Source organism: Gallus gallus, chromosome 29 (genome assembly GCF_016699485.2).
Source record: "Gallus gallus isolate bGalGal1 chromosome 29, bGalGal1.mat.broiler.GRCg7b, whole genome shotgun sequence".
Taxonomy (NCBI): Eukaryota; Metazoa; Chordata; class Aves; order Galliformes; family Phasianidae; genus Gallus; species Gallus gallus.
This window is the reverse complement of record NC_052560.1, coordinates 671801-687711: the sequence shown is the minus strand read 5'-3', so window position 1 is coordinate 687711 and position 15911 is coordinate 671801. Positions and strand designations below refer to the sequence as shown.

General features: G+C 53.4%; 1 protein-coding gene across 2 annotated transcripts; it reads left to right on the top strand.

Moving 5' to 3' along the window:
* Positions 1-6925: 6925 nt before the first annotated feature.
* On the top strand, positions 6926-14297 carry LOC112531075 (zinc finger protein 501-like). 2 transcript variants are annotated; one of them, XM_040653862.2, is made up of 5 exons: positions 6926-7470; positions 9769-9851; positions 10042-10168; positions 10781-10891; positions 11004-14297. In XM_040653862.2, exons 2-5 carry the CDS (start codon positions 9828-9830, stop codon positions 12266-12268), a joined length of 1527 nt encoding a protein of 508 aa, XP_040509796.1. In that variant the 5' UTR covers positions 6926-7470; positions 9769-9827; the 3' UTR covers positions 12269-14297. The 2 variants fall into 2 exon arrangements, with proteins under 2 accessions (XP_040509796.1, XP_040509795.1); XM_040653861.2 differs by having other exon boundaries at positions 11001-14297.
* Positions 14298-15911: the final 1614 nt, after the last annotated feature.

Genomic DNA, 15911 nt, shown 5'->3' with positions numbered 1-15911 from the left:
CATCAAGTCTGGCCACTCCACTCACCTCCACTGATGAGGCATCCACAAATGCTCTGGGCAGCCTCTTCCAGTGCCTCACCACCCTCTGCGTGGAGGATCTCTTCACAACATCCAACATAAACCTCCCCTCGTTCAGTTTAACTCCATTGCCCCTTGTCCTATCGCTATCTTCCAGCATAAAAAGTCAGCCCTTCTCCTGCCTGTAAGCTCCTTTCAGGTATCACAAGATCACAATGAGGTCTTTCCGGACCCTTCCTTCTCCAGCTAAACAATCCCAACTCCCACAATCTTTCATCAGCCCTCTGATTATCTTTGTGGCACTCCTCTGGACCTGCTCCAACAGCTCCATGTCTTCCTTGCGCTGGTTTCCCCAGGCCTGGACACAGCGCTCCAGATGGAGCCTTACAAGGGCTGAGTAGAGGAGGACGATCACCTCCCTGTCCCTGCTGGACACCCCTCTGTTGTACCATTGGCCACCCAGGCTACAGGAGCGCAGTGCTGGCTCACGGCCGGCTCTTATTCCCTCAGGACCCCCAGCTAAATCCCCTTTCCACAGTGGAGAACCTCTGCACAAGAGAAAATATCTTCTCTTTGTGTCAAACACACATTTCAGGACCCCCAGAACACTCACTGCCCATGTACTTTCTTTGCTGCATGAAAGTATGCTGTAGGCTGTATGAAAGAAAGAAACATACTAATGGAAAACAACCGAGCACAAGCTTAGAGTGGGATACATTAGAAGTCACCTGCGGAGAGAGATGGAGTCTTTGTGATTACTGGAAAACATCCATAACAACAGTTCCCAGATGGCACCCTTCAGTGCCTGGTTCCTCACGCTGTAGATGAGGGGGTTCACTGCTGGAGGCACCACCGAGTACAGAATTGCCACCGACACATCCATGGCTGGGGAGGAGATGGAATGGGGCTTCAGGTAGGTAAAGAGGCCAGTGCTGATAGAGAGGGAGACCACGGCCAGGTGAGGGAGGCACGTGGAAAAGGCTTTGTGCCGTCCCTGCACGGAGGGCATCCTCAGCACAGCCCTGAAGATCTGCACGTAAGAAAGCACAATGGAAACAAAACACCCCGAAAACAAAAATACGCTGAATGTCATAAGACTGAGATTCCTGAGGTAGGGGTACGAGCAAGAGAGCTTTTGAATGTGAGGAATTTCACAGAAGCACTGGTCCACGGTGTTGCCTCGGCAGAGTGGCAGTGAAAAGGTATTGGCAGTGTGCAGCAGAGCATGGAGAAGCCCAGTGCCCCAGGCAGCTGCTGCCAGGCTGGCACAAGCTGTGCTGCCCACGAGGGTCCCGTAGTGAAGGGGCTTGCAGATGGCAACGTAGCGGTCATAGGACATGAGAGTGAGGAGGTAAAATTCGGCTGACAACAAGAATGAGAACAGAAAGACCTGGGCAGCACATGCAGTGTAGGAGATGGCCCTGGTGTCCCAGAGGGCATTGGCCATGGCTTTGGGGACAGTGGTGGAGATGGAGCCCAGGTCGAGGAGGGCGAGGTTGAGGAGGAAGAAGTACATGGGGGTGTGCAGGCGGTGGTCGCAGGCTACGGCTGTGCTGATGAGGCCGTTGCCCAGGAGGGCAGCCAGGTAGATGCCCAGCAAGAGCCAGAAGTGCAGGAGCTGCAGCGGCCGCGTGTCTGCCAACGCCAGGAGGAGGAACTCGCTGATGGAGCTGCTGTTGGGCATCTGCCGCTCCTGGACATGGCTAACCATCAAAGGAGAGAAAAAGGCAAGTTAGGTGAGGCTTCCCTTGGCAAAACCCCGTACCATTCCTTGGTGACCTTCCTCCTGCCACAGAATCGATCCGATACTTTTTCTTTCTCTGAGGAAAATGCCTGTTCAGATCCACGACTTGAGATTTTTTTCCATGAGTTTGAGTATGTAAGGAAGAGGAGAGGCCTCTGCCCGCGGACTCTGGAGAAAGCAGTCCTGACCCACCCAGGTGGGTCCATTGTAAAGTGGCAGGAGTGCTTGGTTTCACTTTTAGAATGTGACATCTCTCTTAGCATCTCTCCACTTCATCTCCCTGGGCTTTCAGGGAACACAGAGATGTTATGGGACAGATGTGCATCCCGCAGTGCAGCTCACTAGCTTGCAAGGACATCTCTCTTCGAGAGAGAGCCAAGTGTCCTCGTGATGGCATCTCATTCAGAGAAATTCAGCTCCTTCCCAGCCTCACAGACTGTGCTGTCCACAGCCCCGAGCAGCTGCTCTCAGCCCCCGTGCGCTGCAGAAGGAAATGAGCTCAGGCCTGGAGAGATGCAGCTCTGCTCTGCTGGAGCTCTGGCTGCAGAGGAGGCGCTTCATGCCTTGGACCCCGCAGCCCTGAAGGCAGAGGTGTTTCTGGGTGGGAGAGGATGCAAGGGGGCTTGCTCAGAAGAAGGGTTGGAAAATGAACACAGGGCAGAAAGTCCCACGTTTGGTCCTCCTTCCTGAAAAGTCCCCTCTGCAACGCCCTGAGCATGCAGTGCAGCTCTGAGCCCCCAGCCCCATGCAGCACCCCTAGCAGCAGAAGGCCCCTGTGCTGCTGTGGCGCTCCTTCCCCACACCCCCCCACACCCCATCTCCCTGCAGCTACCTGGACGGGATTCAGCTGAATCAGTTGAGGCATCTTATCCTGAGGTTGTAGTCCTGGTTCCTGGAGGGGAATCAGCTCCCTCCCACGCATCCCCCACACCCAGCCGGACCAGCACCGACCACACAACTGGCCCCCTGCATCCCTCCTCTTGCACCGGCTTCTTTCTCCTCCACCTGCATTAATTCCCATCTTTGTCTGTTGCAGTCACTGTCCAGTTATCAGCTCTCACTGACTACATTTCCCTCTTGGATCCCCGCAATGCTATCCCCATGCTGGCTGTACCTCCCTCTCCCTGACGGAGCTGCCATCCGTGTCACAGGAGTTGTGCTGCACTCAGTGACATCTCGGTGTCTGCTGTAAGAAGAAATACCCTTACAGATGACAACTCCTTTTTTGGACAGTGCTCCTTGAAAACCTTATCTGCCACACTGAGACCTCCCTCATGAACAAGTCTTGAAGACTGGAGGGAAATGGCTTGTTAGGTCTTTCTGCACTGTAATGAGCCCCACAGCGTATGTGGTGTCTGTTGAGCTTCAGCTACTGAGAGAAGACTGCTGTAGCCAACTGATGAAGGTGCAGCCAAAATGCTGTCCAGAAATGTTGGAGAGTGTTGGAGTATTAATTGGTCCCTGTGGGGCCATTACCAACAAAGCCTCCCCAGAGACGTGTTAGAGCAGATAATTGGAGGCTGTGATTACAGGCAGGCAAAGGCACTGTGCAGGTGCTTTGAGGCTGGGGAAAGCCCTTGGTTTGTTTGATGAAACAGAAGGGTTAAGCCATAGCTGCAGCCTCTGGGAAAGGTGGTCCTGTCCCTCACAGATGGCCCAACGCTCTCCCACGGTCAGTGGGATGTGGGTGGGCAGCGTTCTGGGAGGGAGAATGATACTACACCTACTGGCCTCCCTACAGGGCTGCAAGGAAACAAGGAGGCCCCAGTGTCACGAGGACAACGTGTGCCCTCCGGAGCATCAGCAGCAGACACAACTGCCGCAGCCAAGCTGACCAAGACCTTGGTTTCCTGTTGGGGCCCTCCAGCCTTGCCAGTGCTGTTGGCCATCTGCACCAGAGGCTGTTCTACGCAGTCCTACGCTTGCCTCCTTTTCCCTGCAGGCTGCAGACACTCACCTCGACTCCTGCACTGGCACTCACCCTGGCATTGCCTTACTCTGATGGTTCTGCAGTCTCACTACTTGTTCCTTGTGACACAACAGCACGGACTGATGACAGAGTCCTGCTGGGTGTTTCTGGCACCATGGCACTACCACAGGAGGTGAGGGCTGACCTGTCAGCTTGTGCAGAAAGAATCACTTCTAAGGTCTGGGTCAGTGAAGCACTAAGATGCACTAAGATGAGTGTCCAACAGTCAACCTTTTGCTCCTTTTACTGCCTCATTTGATGGAGGGTAGTAGGGGACACCAAACACTCACTGGCTTCTCATTTGGCTCAGTTTTGCATTTCCTCGCTCAAAGGATGTGCGCCATCGTCACTGTAGATAACATCAGCAGTAGGAAGATTTGAGAAGCAAATGATCGCCCTCACACTGTATTTTGCCCACTGACTGATACTTCATCCCCTAAAAGCCAAAGAGTACCTCCACTCCCATGCGGATGGGCGAGCATCTCCCCAGTGACTTCAACAGTCATATATAGAATCATAGAATCGCAAAGGTTGGAAAAGACCCCCAGGATCATCCAGCCCAACCATTCCCACTTCACCAGTGGTTCTCGCTAAACCATGTCCCTCCACACAACATCCAAACGCTCTTTGAACACCTCCAGGGACGGTGACTCTGGACAGCCCATTCCAGTGCCTGAACACCTTTCAGAAAAGTAGAATTTCCTCCTTCTCCCTTAGCAGTGAGATATGCAGTGTAGCTGCTTCCAGTCCCAGCTGCCAGCCAGCCAGCCAGCCAAGGACAGAAATACCTTGCAGCCGTTCCTCCCCTCGCCTTCGCAGCTCTTCTCCCTGCTGGGCAGAGCTGAACATTCTGCTGCCAGTATTTCAGCCCTCGGCCCACCCCATCTGACAGCGCAGGGCCTGAAGGCACACGCTGGGTGCGTGCCAGCTGAACCCACCTGCACCGAGAATGCTTCCCATTCAGCTGAGCACGCAGTCTGCGCTCCCTTTGCGGGGACAGATGTTGCCTGCTGGGTCTCCGAAGGGAAACTGAGTTGAACGCTTCCATGGATCCATGTGTGCAGAGCTGCGCAGTGAGGTCATCTCGTGCCTCCCGTGGCCCAGAGGAAGAAATGCAGTCCCACCTGTGTTGCGTTCCAGAAGCCCAAGTGGGCAGCAGAGCACGCTGAGCTCCTCTGCTCACTTCCTCGCTGTCCCAGATCCAACCCCTTCCTGTGCCCCTCGGAGCCCAACCCGGGCTGCAACTCACCTGGGAACCGCTGCTCCTGTCCTGGGGGAACGAGAGCCTCCCGGAGCGCGAGGACAGTCCCACACAGCGTCAGGGGATTGGTAAGAAAAAGCAGTCTTATCCAATAACGGGAAACAAACCTAACAGAACGAACAACTACTCAATCAAATTACTAAGCATTAATGCCGCTGAATCGAGTAAACTATAACTTTGTTCGCAGACTTTAGGGAGGAGCGCAGGAACCATAGGAATGCGAGGTCCTTGAAGGCGTGTGAAGGTAAGTAGAGCCGCTGTTTGCTATATAATGGGTGAGAATCCCATGAAGATAAGAAGGCAGAGCTGCTATTGTGACACAATGCAACCCCCTAAAGGTTTTGCAACTGCCCTCATCCAGCGACCACCTGATGGGCCCACAGACCCTCCCCATATTCTAGGATGACTGCTCAGACGAGGGGGACATCCAATGCAAATGTAACCGATGTCTTGGGAATAGGAGCAGTACCCTACGCCTAGAAACGTGCAGTGGCCTCATTCCATGATGTGCGAGTAAGGAGGAGATATCCCTCTGGCAGCCGGTGCCGCAATACACACACCTGCTTTATGACCTTCCATGGGTGACAGAGTGATGGCTATAGTGTGGGATGGCTGAAGGACGTGGCAAAAGAGACTGGAGTGAGTTGTGAAAAAGGGAAGGCTATTGCCTGTGTGGTGGGAGTGTGGGAATTGAATGTTGTTCCCCAATCAGAACAAGATAAGAATTTGGTTAATTTCATGGCCTCTGCTACCATTTGGGTCCTTTATTACAATTAATACCTCTTTTCAGGGGTCTTTCTACTTTAGCAGGGTTCTCTGGTACTTTGCATTGCTCGTCCTCTAGATAAACCTTCCCCAGAAACGCATACTCAGTATATAAGTAAAATAGTATATACATACATATAGATATAGAGATATCCATCGAGATTAGGTAGATGGAGTAAGTTATAAGCACAAAGACTGAAGCTCCTGTCTGTCCAGCCATGTGAAACACTTCTGGGCCTTCAGTTAAAGGCTAGGTAGATGTAATAGATATCTTTGCAAATCACAAACCCCTTGATGTTGGAAAACTGCTAGCTTTTGGTGCTGGATAGACAGGACCTGAGCAACAGAGAATTAAAGGAGGAGAAGTTAAACAATTAACAGCATACATATATATGCTAGTAACAACTTATGTATAGACTGTATGAAAAAAAAATATATGTCACACACATTGCAAGAACGTCCTGCACAAATTAAAAGGACAACTCGTAACACGCCTTAGGGAGTGCCTGAAGAACATATTGAGGAACATCTGGCACCTCCCTCCATACTCTTTGTCTAACAAAGACTCTGAAGAAAATCACCACATCAGTACGAATGAGAAGGGTACTGAGACATGTTAGAGACAAAAGGACTGCTGCTGACTGACACCACATAACACAGGAATTAACAAGTGATTAACAAATGTAAACCTTTTGATAAGGTTGTGAACCTGGAGTACCCAGCCAGTGGGGAAACAGGGGAGGCAAGGGGTGTGTGGGGGGGAAACAAGGTACAAAAGCTGTCATGTCTGTACCAATAAGAACGCTCTTCTGCTTGTGGGATGCCTGCCATTGCAATTAGGAATAAAGTCTGCTTTATCAGAGATACTGTCCTGACAAAATCATTCGGATATTTCCAACAGTTGGAAAGAAATGGACACATGAGGGAAGGGAAGGGAAGGGAAGGGAAGGGAAGGGAAGGGAAGGGAAGGGAAGGGAAGGGAAGGGAAGGGAAGGGAAGGGAAGGGAAGGGAAGGGAAGGGAAGGGAAGGGAAGGGAAGGGAAGGGAAGAAAAGGGAAGACGGTACCTCAACTCCTCCTCACTCAGATCCAGCCAACATCCCCCCACCCGCACATTCCTTCCCCTCCCCCCACCGGGGAGAAGGTGCACGGCCCGGAGAACAAAGAGCAGTGCCCACAAGGGACGGGGCTGCCTGGCCGAGAAAGGACTGCTCAGCACGTGAGCGATAGGAGCCCGGAGACAGAACTACACGTACACAGACCCTCCTTAAGGAAGGCGGTGAGGTGCTTTTTGTTACCAATGAAACGCAACCAAATGCTGTATGCCACAACTGCCCAAACCCAGCGGCCCGGCCCAGGCAGTCGTCCCAGCCCAACTGAGCCCGGAACTCCTCTTCCCTCACGGCCACGGACGGCGTGTCTTCCGGCGGGACGGGACGGGACGGGACGGGACGGGACTCAGCCTTCGCTTGGCTCCGCTGCTCTGTGTCCCCCACGCCCCGCTCTGCCCTGCCCTGCCCTCCCCTCTCCTGCTCTCCTCTTCTCCCCTCCCCTCCCCTCCACTGGAGGTCTCTCCGAGCGGCACCGTTGCCGCTGTGTCGCCTCCCGGGCTGCTGCTCCCGGCTCATCCCGGGACGGCGCTCAGCCCTGTGGGCAGAGACGGAGCCGTCGGTGCCGCTTCCAGGAGAACGGCCGCCTCTTCCCAGCAGAGCAGGTGAGGCGGAGCGGGGCGGAGCGCGTCACCCTTTCCTCCCTCACCCCGTGGCAGCGTGGGCACGGCGTTTCCATTTGCCATCCATTTGGGTGCTGCTGGGGAGGAAGAGCGGAGCATCACACCATGGCCCGGGTTGGAAGGGACCTCGCGGTTCATGAAGCTCCAGCCCCGCTGCTGCTATCACGGCCACCAACCTCCACGTTTCATAGCAGCCCAGGCTACCCAGGGCCCCATCCAGCCCGGCCTTGAACACCTCCAGGGATGGACGGGGCATCCACAGCCTCTCTGGGCAGCTGTTCCAGCACCTCACCGCTCTCAGAGTAAAGAACTTCCCCCTGACACCCAACCTGCATCTGCCCTCCTTCAGCTTCAAACCATTTCCCCTTGTGCTGCTGCTATCTACCCGTTCACAGAGTTGCCTCCCCTCCCGTCCTGTTTATGGGCTCCCTTTAGGTCCTGGAAGGCTGCAATGAGGTCACCCCTCAGCCTTCTTTTCTCCAGGCTGAACAAGCCCAGCTCCCTCAGCCTGTCTTTGTAGCCCTCTGATCATCTTTATGGCTCTCCTCTGCACCCTCTCCACCAGCTCTCTCTCCTTTGTGTACTGGGGGCTCCAGGCCTGCGCACAGTACTGCAGATGGGGCCTCCGGGGGGCAGAGTAGAGAGGGACAATCAGCTCCCTGTCCCTGCTGGCCACCCGTTTTCTGCTGGAGCCCCGGATACCATTTTGTTTCCAAGCTGCAAGAGCACACAACTGGCTCACGTGAAGTTTTTCATCCTTGAGGACTGCCAGGTCCTTCTCTGCAGGGCTGCTCTCCAGGACTGCTCCTCCCAGTCTGTATGTATGCCTGGGATTCCTCGGGCCCCAGTGCCAAACCTTGCACTTTGCGGTGTTGAACCTCATGAGGTTCACCCGGGCCCCCCTTTCAAGCCTGTTGAGGTCCCTCAGGATGGCATCCCTTCCTTCCACCGTGTCAACCGCAGCGCTCAGCTGGGTGTCTCCAGCAAACTTCTGCATTCAGTCTGATGAGGCGGTGTCGGACTTGCAGTCTGAGTTACAGTGGGGAGGGATTTACTCCCCCGGTCCCCAGCTGGAGGTTTAGGGATGCAGGGCTCAGGGAGGTGAGAAATACTGGAGTCCTGGCTGCCAGTGGAGACTGAGGCCAAGAACTCATTCAGTACCTCCGCCTTCTCTTCATCCGTTGAGGCCACTTCTCCTTTTGCATTTTGCAAAAGAGGTCAACAGTAAAAGCCCCGTAAGTGTGGCCTAAAGGACTGTGGGTGAGAATGAGAGATCTTTGTTGTTTGTCCAAATGTGCTGTAACATCAGAACTTCCAGCCTGTGCCGCAGCAGAAAAGGAGTATTGGGGAACGTCAGTGGTTTTTGATTCACGGAGGTCAGCAGCTGCATGAAGTACATGCACAGCAGCCTCCCTGTTTCTGTGGCGGTTGGGAACAGCGTTTTGTGGCAATGTATGATTGCAGAGTGAATGTGTGACATACGTTTCTCACCTGGGAGCCAACACTGGCTGTGACAGTTTGATGCACAACAGTTGCTTCCATTTCCATTGGTAATCCTAACACTGCTGCCGGAACTGCACGCTCAGCTTCCCAGAACCGAGTTGGATTGACACTGGCTCAAGGAGTCCCAAGGCTCAGAGTGCTCCCACATCCGACCTAGCCTTCTCAAGGCACAAAGGTAAGGAGCTTGGATATGGCTGGGTCCACTCTGAGTCCCTGGCTTAGCCAAGGCTTTATGTGGGAGGAATCCTATGTTCCCAGTCACACTAAGACATATCATTAGAGAAACTCACAAAGCTCCAAACTAACCCCGAGTCTCTTACAGAAGATCTGTATCAAGAAGGAGTCTCGACATCAAGCTGCGAGGGATCTCTGTGCAGGTGTGACCTCGAGAGCCATCCCTGCTCGAGGGCAGATCCTGTCGTGCAGCGCGCTGCTGTGCAGGAGAGCTCGAGGGGTGCTTTTGCTGCTCCCTGTTTTGGGGTGAGATGACCGACTCCTTGCCATGCTTTGTTTTTAGGCACGCAGTCCGTGTGCCCTCAGCTGTTGAAGTGAGTGTCAGCTATGAGTTCTCTCAGCCCCGCAGTTTGAGACAGCTTTGTGATGGTTCATCTCTTTGAGCCAGAGCGTTAGCAGTGCTGTTGCTGGTTGTCTTCCTGTGCCTGGCCTGGTGTGCCATCCCAGAGGCAGTGCCCTGCAGATGGGCTGGGGAGGGCTGGGCTGGGACAGGGACTGCTGGGTTGCCTCCCAGCTGCCCTGCCCTTTCTCTTGTCCCTGCAGGCTCCAGTTCAACTTGTGCCTTCCAGGCGTGATCATCCCAGGCTGCAGGAGAGCAGCAAATGGCCACAGCACATCCGTGTCAGGTAGGGGCTGTGGGAAGCAGGCAGGAGAGGCCAAGGGGCGAGGGATGTGAATGCAGGGGGAGAGGGAGGTGCCCTCAGCCAGCATGCGTGTGCTGGGGCCGGAGAAGCGGCTGGGACGGGAGTTTGTGTCGTGTGCGAGCTGCTTCCCTGGGCCTTGGCTGTTGCCAGCAAGGAGCCTCTTTGCTTGCAGGAGCCCGTGAGCTTTGCGGAGGTGGCCGTGTATTTCAGCAGGGAGGAGTGGGCGCTGCTGGACCCTGCGCAGCGAGCGCTCTACCGGGACGTGATGCTGGAGACGTACCAGTGCGTGGCCTGGCTGGGTGAGGGCTTTGCTGCCTTTCCTCCTCGTTAGGGCTCCTTTGGTTGTGCAGGATGACTTTCTGTATTCCGAGCCTACACTCGGAACGCTCTGCAGTTTCTTCCTAACCAATGCCACAACAATAGAAACAAACGAAAGACAGAGAAGTGTGTGATGTATAAGGTCTTACTGTGCTCAGTACTGTGATAAAAGCCCAGGGTCAGTGCTGGCCAGCAGGCACCAGTCAGCAGGGGGAAGATCAGCTTACTTTAAAAACCCCTTGTGTTGCTGCATTGCCTGATGCCACCAGCTCCAGCAACTGGACGACTTGCTGGTTACTCCTTTAGAATTTAGGATTTTCCATTCAATTGCCATAAATATTTTGATGCCACGATCAGTGATATATTCTAAGATAGTAAGCATGCTGTTGTAAAGTTAATTTTAAAGCAAATATCCCTTCATAATTTCCGGAGATGTAAAAGCTTTCTTTGCTCCAAAGGAAGCTGTGGCCCCAGTGTCATTCAGGGCCAAATGGTGCTTTCTCCATGTGGAGGGACACACAGTGGAGATGTTGAACAGTCACTGTGCCGCAATGATGGAAATGCTCTCATCTCCCCTGTTTCTGTCATTGAAGCTCCACTTCCAGCCCCCAAACCCGGGCTGATCTCCCTGCTTGAAGGAGGGGAAGACCCCTGGATCCCAGATGTGCGTAGCCCTGAGGCCGTGCCAGGAGACCTGAGCCCAGGTGAGTTGCTGGAGGGAGGGAAGGAGGAGGCTGGGGCTGGAAGAGTCCTCTCTGTCTGTGTTTTATTTTGGGCACCGTGTGCAATTTCTGGATTTCCTCTTTCCTCCAGCAGGAACTGGGATTACAGATATACTGGAGGATGTGCAGGAAAGTGGTGTGGCCGAAAGGCGGTGGGATAGAGCCTGCGTGGGAGAAATCAGAAGGGATGTCCCAGGAGGCCTGGAGCAAGGTCAGGGTGAGCACATCAAGAAGGCACTGGGAGAGCATCTGGAAGAGAAAGGAAGGAGCCCACTGCACTTCAACATAGGTGAAAAGCATGCCGAAGGACCCAGGAGCAAGGATGTGTGTCAGATGAAAAAGCAGAATCCATGCACTGAGTGTGGGAAAAGCTTGGAAATAGATTCCAGTGTCATTAACCACCAGTGCATGCACGCAACGAAGAGCCTGTACAAGTGCTGTGAGTGTGGGAAAAGCTTCAAACGGAGAGCCAAACTGAAACGTCTCCAATGCATCCATACAGGATGGAGACCCTACAAGTGCTGTGAGTGTGGGAAGAGCTTTAAAAGGAGTTCCCACCTCACCTGCCACCAACGAATCCACACAGGAGAGAGACCCTTTCAGTGCTCTGAGTGTGGGAAGGGCTTCAACAGCAGTTACAACCTTACCTGCCACCAACGCATCCACACAGGAGAGAGACCCTTTAAGTGCTCCGAGTGTGGGAAGGGCTTCAAAAGCAGTTATGAATTGAAGGTGCACCAGCGCATCCACACAGGAGAGAGACCCTACAAGTGCTCTGCTTGTGAGAAGAGCTTCAAAAGCAATTCTGAATTGAAGCTGCACCAGCACACCCACACAGAGGAGAGACCTTACAAGTGCTCTGCTTGTGGGAAGAGCTTCAGCAGAAGTTCCCACCTCAACTTCCACCGGCACGTCCACACAAGAGAGAGACCCTTTCAGTGTCCTGCGTGTGAGAAGAGCTTCAAACGCAGTTATGAATTGAAGAAGCACCAGTGCATCCACAGAGGAGAGAGACCCTTTCTGTGCTCTCAGTGTGGAAAGGGCTTCAAAAGGAGTTCCCACCTCACCTGCCATCAGCACATCCACACAGGAGAGAGACCCTTTCAGTGTCCCGAGTGTGGGATGACCTTCAGAATCTGTTCTGAATTGAAGTTGCACCAGCGTATCCACACAGAGGATAGGCCCTACAAGTGCTCTGAGTGTGGGAAGTGCTTCAAAAGGAGTTCCCACCTCTCCTGCCACCAGCACATTCACACAGGAGAGAGACCCTTTCAGTGTGCTGAGTGTGGGAAGAGCTTCAAAAGAAGGCCTGATTTGAAGCAGCACCAGCTCATCCACACAAGAGAGAGGACCTTTTAGTGTTCTGCGTGTGGAAAGGCCTTTAAAAAGTGTTCTGAACTGAACCTGCATCGGCGCATCCATATGGAGGAGAGACCCTTTCAGTGTCCCGCGTGTGGGAAGAGCTTCAAAAGAAGATCCGAGTTAAGGGAGGCCCTGCAAGTGCTGTGAGTGTGGGAAAAGCTTCAAAAGCAGTTCTGACTTGAAGCAGCAGCAGCGAACCCACACAGAGGAGAGACCCTACAAGTGCTGTGAGTGTGGCACGTGCTTCAAAAGGAGTTCCCACCTCACCTGCCACCATCGCATCCATACAGGAGAGAGACCCTTTCAGTGTCCGGAGTGTGCAAAGAGCTTTAAACGCAGATCTCATCTCAACATTCACAAGCACAACCACAAAGCACAACGGCTGTAGAAGCACCCCAAGACTCTGGGAACCTTCAAAAGCAGTTCCAGCCTCGTTACCTTCCGGCACTGCCACAGAAGGTACAGATCCTGCAGAGCCTCAAACTTGTGAGGAGCTTCAGCCAAAACCCCAGCCTGGTTACGACCTGTGGCTTTGTGTTTTGAACCTTACAAATCCCTTGAGTAGAGGAAGAGCTCGGCAGCCAAAATCCATCTTCTTCTCTGCTGCTCTTCTTTCTCCTCTTTGGATGCGAATTCTGCATGTTGCTCTCTGTCAGCTGCAGTCAAGGTGTTGAGCGGACACTCAAAGGAGAGTCCAGAGTGGGATGTGTCACAGCCACTGGAAACCCTCTGCCAGGTGGCACGTTTCTGCCAGGGCAGTGTGCAAGGACAGTCACCTCTTATCTCCCCTGTAGACACTCACCTGCTGTGGGACAACAGGTGAGGACCCAAAGGAAACCTCAGCTGGGCCGATACGTCGCCAGGAAGGAAGAAATTCTGTCTGCTGGGAGTGTGGGAAGAGCTTCATCTGGAGCTCAACCCTCAGTACACTCCAGAGAACCAACGCCGGGGAGATTCCCTGTGAGTGCCTTGACTGCAGGAAGAGATCCGTCCAGAGCTGGGAGCTCATCACACACCAGTGGATCCACGTGAGGAACCCTACAGACGTGCAGCCTGCAAGAAGAGCTTTGGCCACAGCTCAAACCTGCTGAGGTAGCAGAGTGTCTGCAGTTGGGTGAAGTCCAGGACATGCCTGCACCAGTGAGTTCACGTGGCAGGAAGCCTTAGAAATGCCTCGAGTGTGAGAAGGGCTTTGTGCAGAGCACGAAGCTCCTCCCTTGCAGGAGATGGCAGTCGTGGCAGAAGTCTACAAACGTCCCATGTGTGGGAAGAGCTTCAACCACAGCTCCCAGCTGAGCAAGCACCAGGGGATCCACTCAGGGCAGAGACCATAGATGTGCCTGCACTGCAGGAAGAGCTTCATCCAGAGCTCAGTCCTCGTTAAGCATTGCCCAGTCCACGTGAGACGGTGGCCCTGCAAGTGTCTCTCCTACAGGAAGAGTTTCTCTCAGGGCTGGCACCTCATTTCTCATGGGGAAAGCTCCAGGAGAGAGAGCTTGAGGATGCCCAAGGATGGGGTAGACCCCTGTGCTTCTCCCCACACAGGAAGAGCTGGCAAAGGAGATGGCATCGCTGGCACCCTCTGCAGAAGGGCCTTAACCCAGGAGCTTCAGATGGCCTTTCCTTGCTTCCCAAAGCAGTTCTCTCAGCATGCCCACGTTCCTCTTCTGCTCTTCCTGCCTGCAGCTTTTTGATGCCATTTCCTTAGGAGAAGCGGCTGTGTGGGGATGTTCTGTGTGTCTGTGTGCGTGTGTTGCTCTCAGTAATTTCTGAGTGCGCAGACGAATGTGAGAGAATGGTCAGGAGAGCAGTAACGTGGCTCTTGGAGGTTTTCTGAGAATCATCTGTGGTGGAAAGGGAAGGGGGTGAATAAAGTAGCTGAGTTGTTCTGGAGCTTTCTTCACTGTGTTCTTGTTTCTTGTTCTTAAGGTGAATGTCAGCGTGTGGAATGAGGAGAGGGATAGGAGAGGGATAATATTCCACCTCTGCACACACTGGAATCAGCACAGGCACAGGCAGAGCTCCCAAGAGATTGACCAGCCCCCCATGGTGCCCATGTGCAAGACTGTTATGCATTTCTGATTTTTCAAGTTGGAAACATAGAACGTTGGAGGCCCTGTGTGCTTCAGCATCATCAGCATGTGTGAGACGTGGTGGGAATGGCCCTGTGAGGGGTGTGCTGTGTGTGATGGATGGCTCTGGGCTCTGCAGGCTGGAGATCCACTCAGGGCAGAGACCGTAGAAGTGCCTGCACTGCAGGAAGAGCTTCATCCAGAGCTCAATCCTTGTTAAAGGGTAAAAAAAATCCATGTTAGTCCACATGAGAGCTCCCCTTTGACCTTGAAGGTTTTTGCTTTGATCTTGGGAAGGAGTGTCTGAGCAATGTGCTGGCCCTTCTGCAGCAGAGCCTTCACATTTGCTGGGCTCAGCTAAAGCTGCTGTGCTTGGAATGCAGTTTGCAGGAAGTGGAGGCTGGTTTTGGTGAGCTAGTGAAGCCAGCAGGAGCTTGCCCATGTCCTCAGGTGAGGTTCTGTGAAAGCTCCCCGACATCCTAGCAAGCTGCAAGGAGATGATGATTGCAGTACCGAGGAGCGCTGCTTCCTCCATGCCAGGGAGCTGGGGCCTGGTCTGGTGCAGGAGAGGTACAGCAGGGCCCTGGGGGTTGGAGGAGCCCAATGCGTGGGGAGGAAACTAGCAGCTGGGAGGCGTGGGGATCCCCAGCAACAGGAGGCAGCAACCCAGCCAGGAGCTGGGATGGTTTACTTTTAAGCTGCATCCACTAATACCTGTCAAGTGGCATCAGTCACGTGTCTCCTCTTTCCTTTTAGGAAAAAAAGAATTCTCACTATTCTGTTTTTTTTGTTGTTGTTGTTGTTTTTGTTGTTTGTTTTTACATCACCATGTGCTCAGAAGCAATGAGCAGGTTTTCCGTGAACAGGAAATAAAAATGAAGAAGTTTTTCCACTTTTACTCCCTGAAAAATCACTTGAACTGCTGATGTCCCCCACTGTTTTGTCACACATTTTGTTTAGTTGCACTAAGGGTTAGAAAACTCCATTTTTTTCCTCTCCTCCTAAACTTCCCTGCTTTCCCTCTGCTGTGGGGAAAGTCCTTCTGTTGCAGACATGAGTCCCTGCAGAGTTGTGAGCGCAGCGCCCCGTCTGCAGGAACAGGAGCATTTCAGAGGGGGGCATGGAGGAGGGGGACTGCCATTCTCGGGGTGGGCGTTCACTCAGGGGGGCATGGAGGGAGGGCTTTGTCCTGTCTGCTTCAAGCAACACTTGTATCCAGCCAGCAGAAGGCTGTGCCCTCAGTGTCCCACGTGAGCTCTGCATGGAGCTTACAGTTGGCTGTGAGGTGGTGGAGAGCCTCTGGGCTCCGATTAAGGGACAAGGAAGTAAAGTGGTTGCCTACTACATGCCACCCAGCCAGGACAATGATCCCAATCAATTCTTCTTTAAGGAATTAGGGGATATGTCTGGAACAGCATCACTTGCCCTAGGCACTGTAGGCCATCAGTGCTGGTCACTTGTTAGGAGGCAGCTCCTAAGAGCACAGGTGCAGGCACTTACAAAGTGGATAATTGCATCCCAGTTTCCCAGAAGAGCAGAAAAGTCGACCTTTGTAATTACAAACCTTG

Coding starts and splice junctions, on each gene's coding strand:
- LOC112531075 (XM_040653861.2), top strand. CDS start 9,828: ATGGCCACAGCACATCCGTGTCAG. Junction 9,852..10,041: donor CCACAGCACATCCGTGTCAG/GTAGGGGCTGTG, acceptor CTTTGCTTGCAG/GAGCCCGTGAGCTTTGCGGA. Junction 10,169..10,780: donor CCAGTGCGTGGCCTGGCTGG/GTGAGGGCTTTG, acceptor CTGTCATTGAAG/CTCCACTTCCAGCCCCCAAA.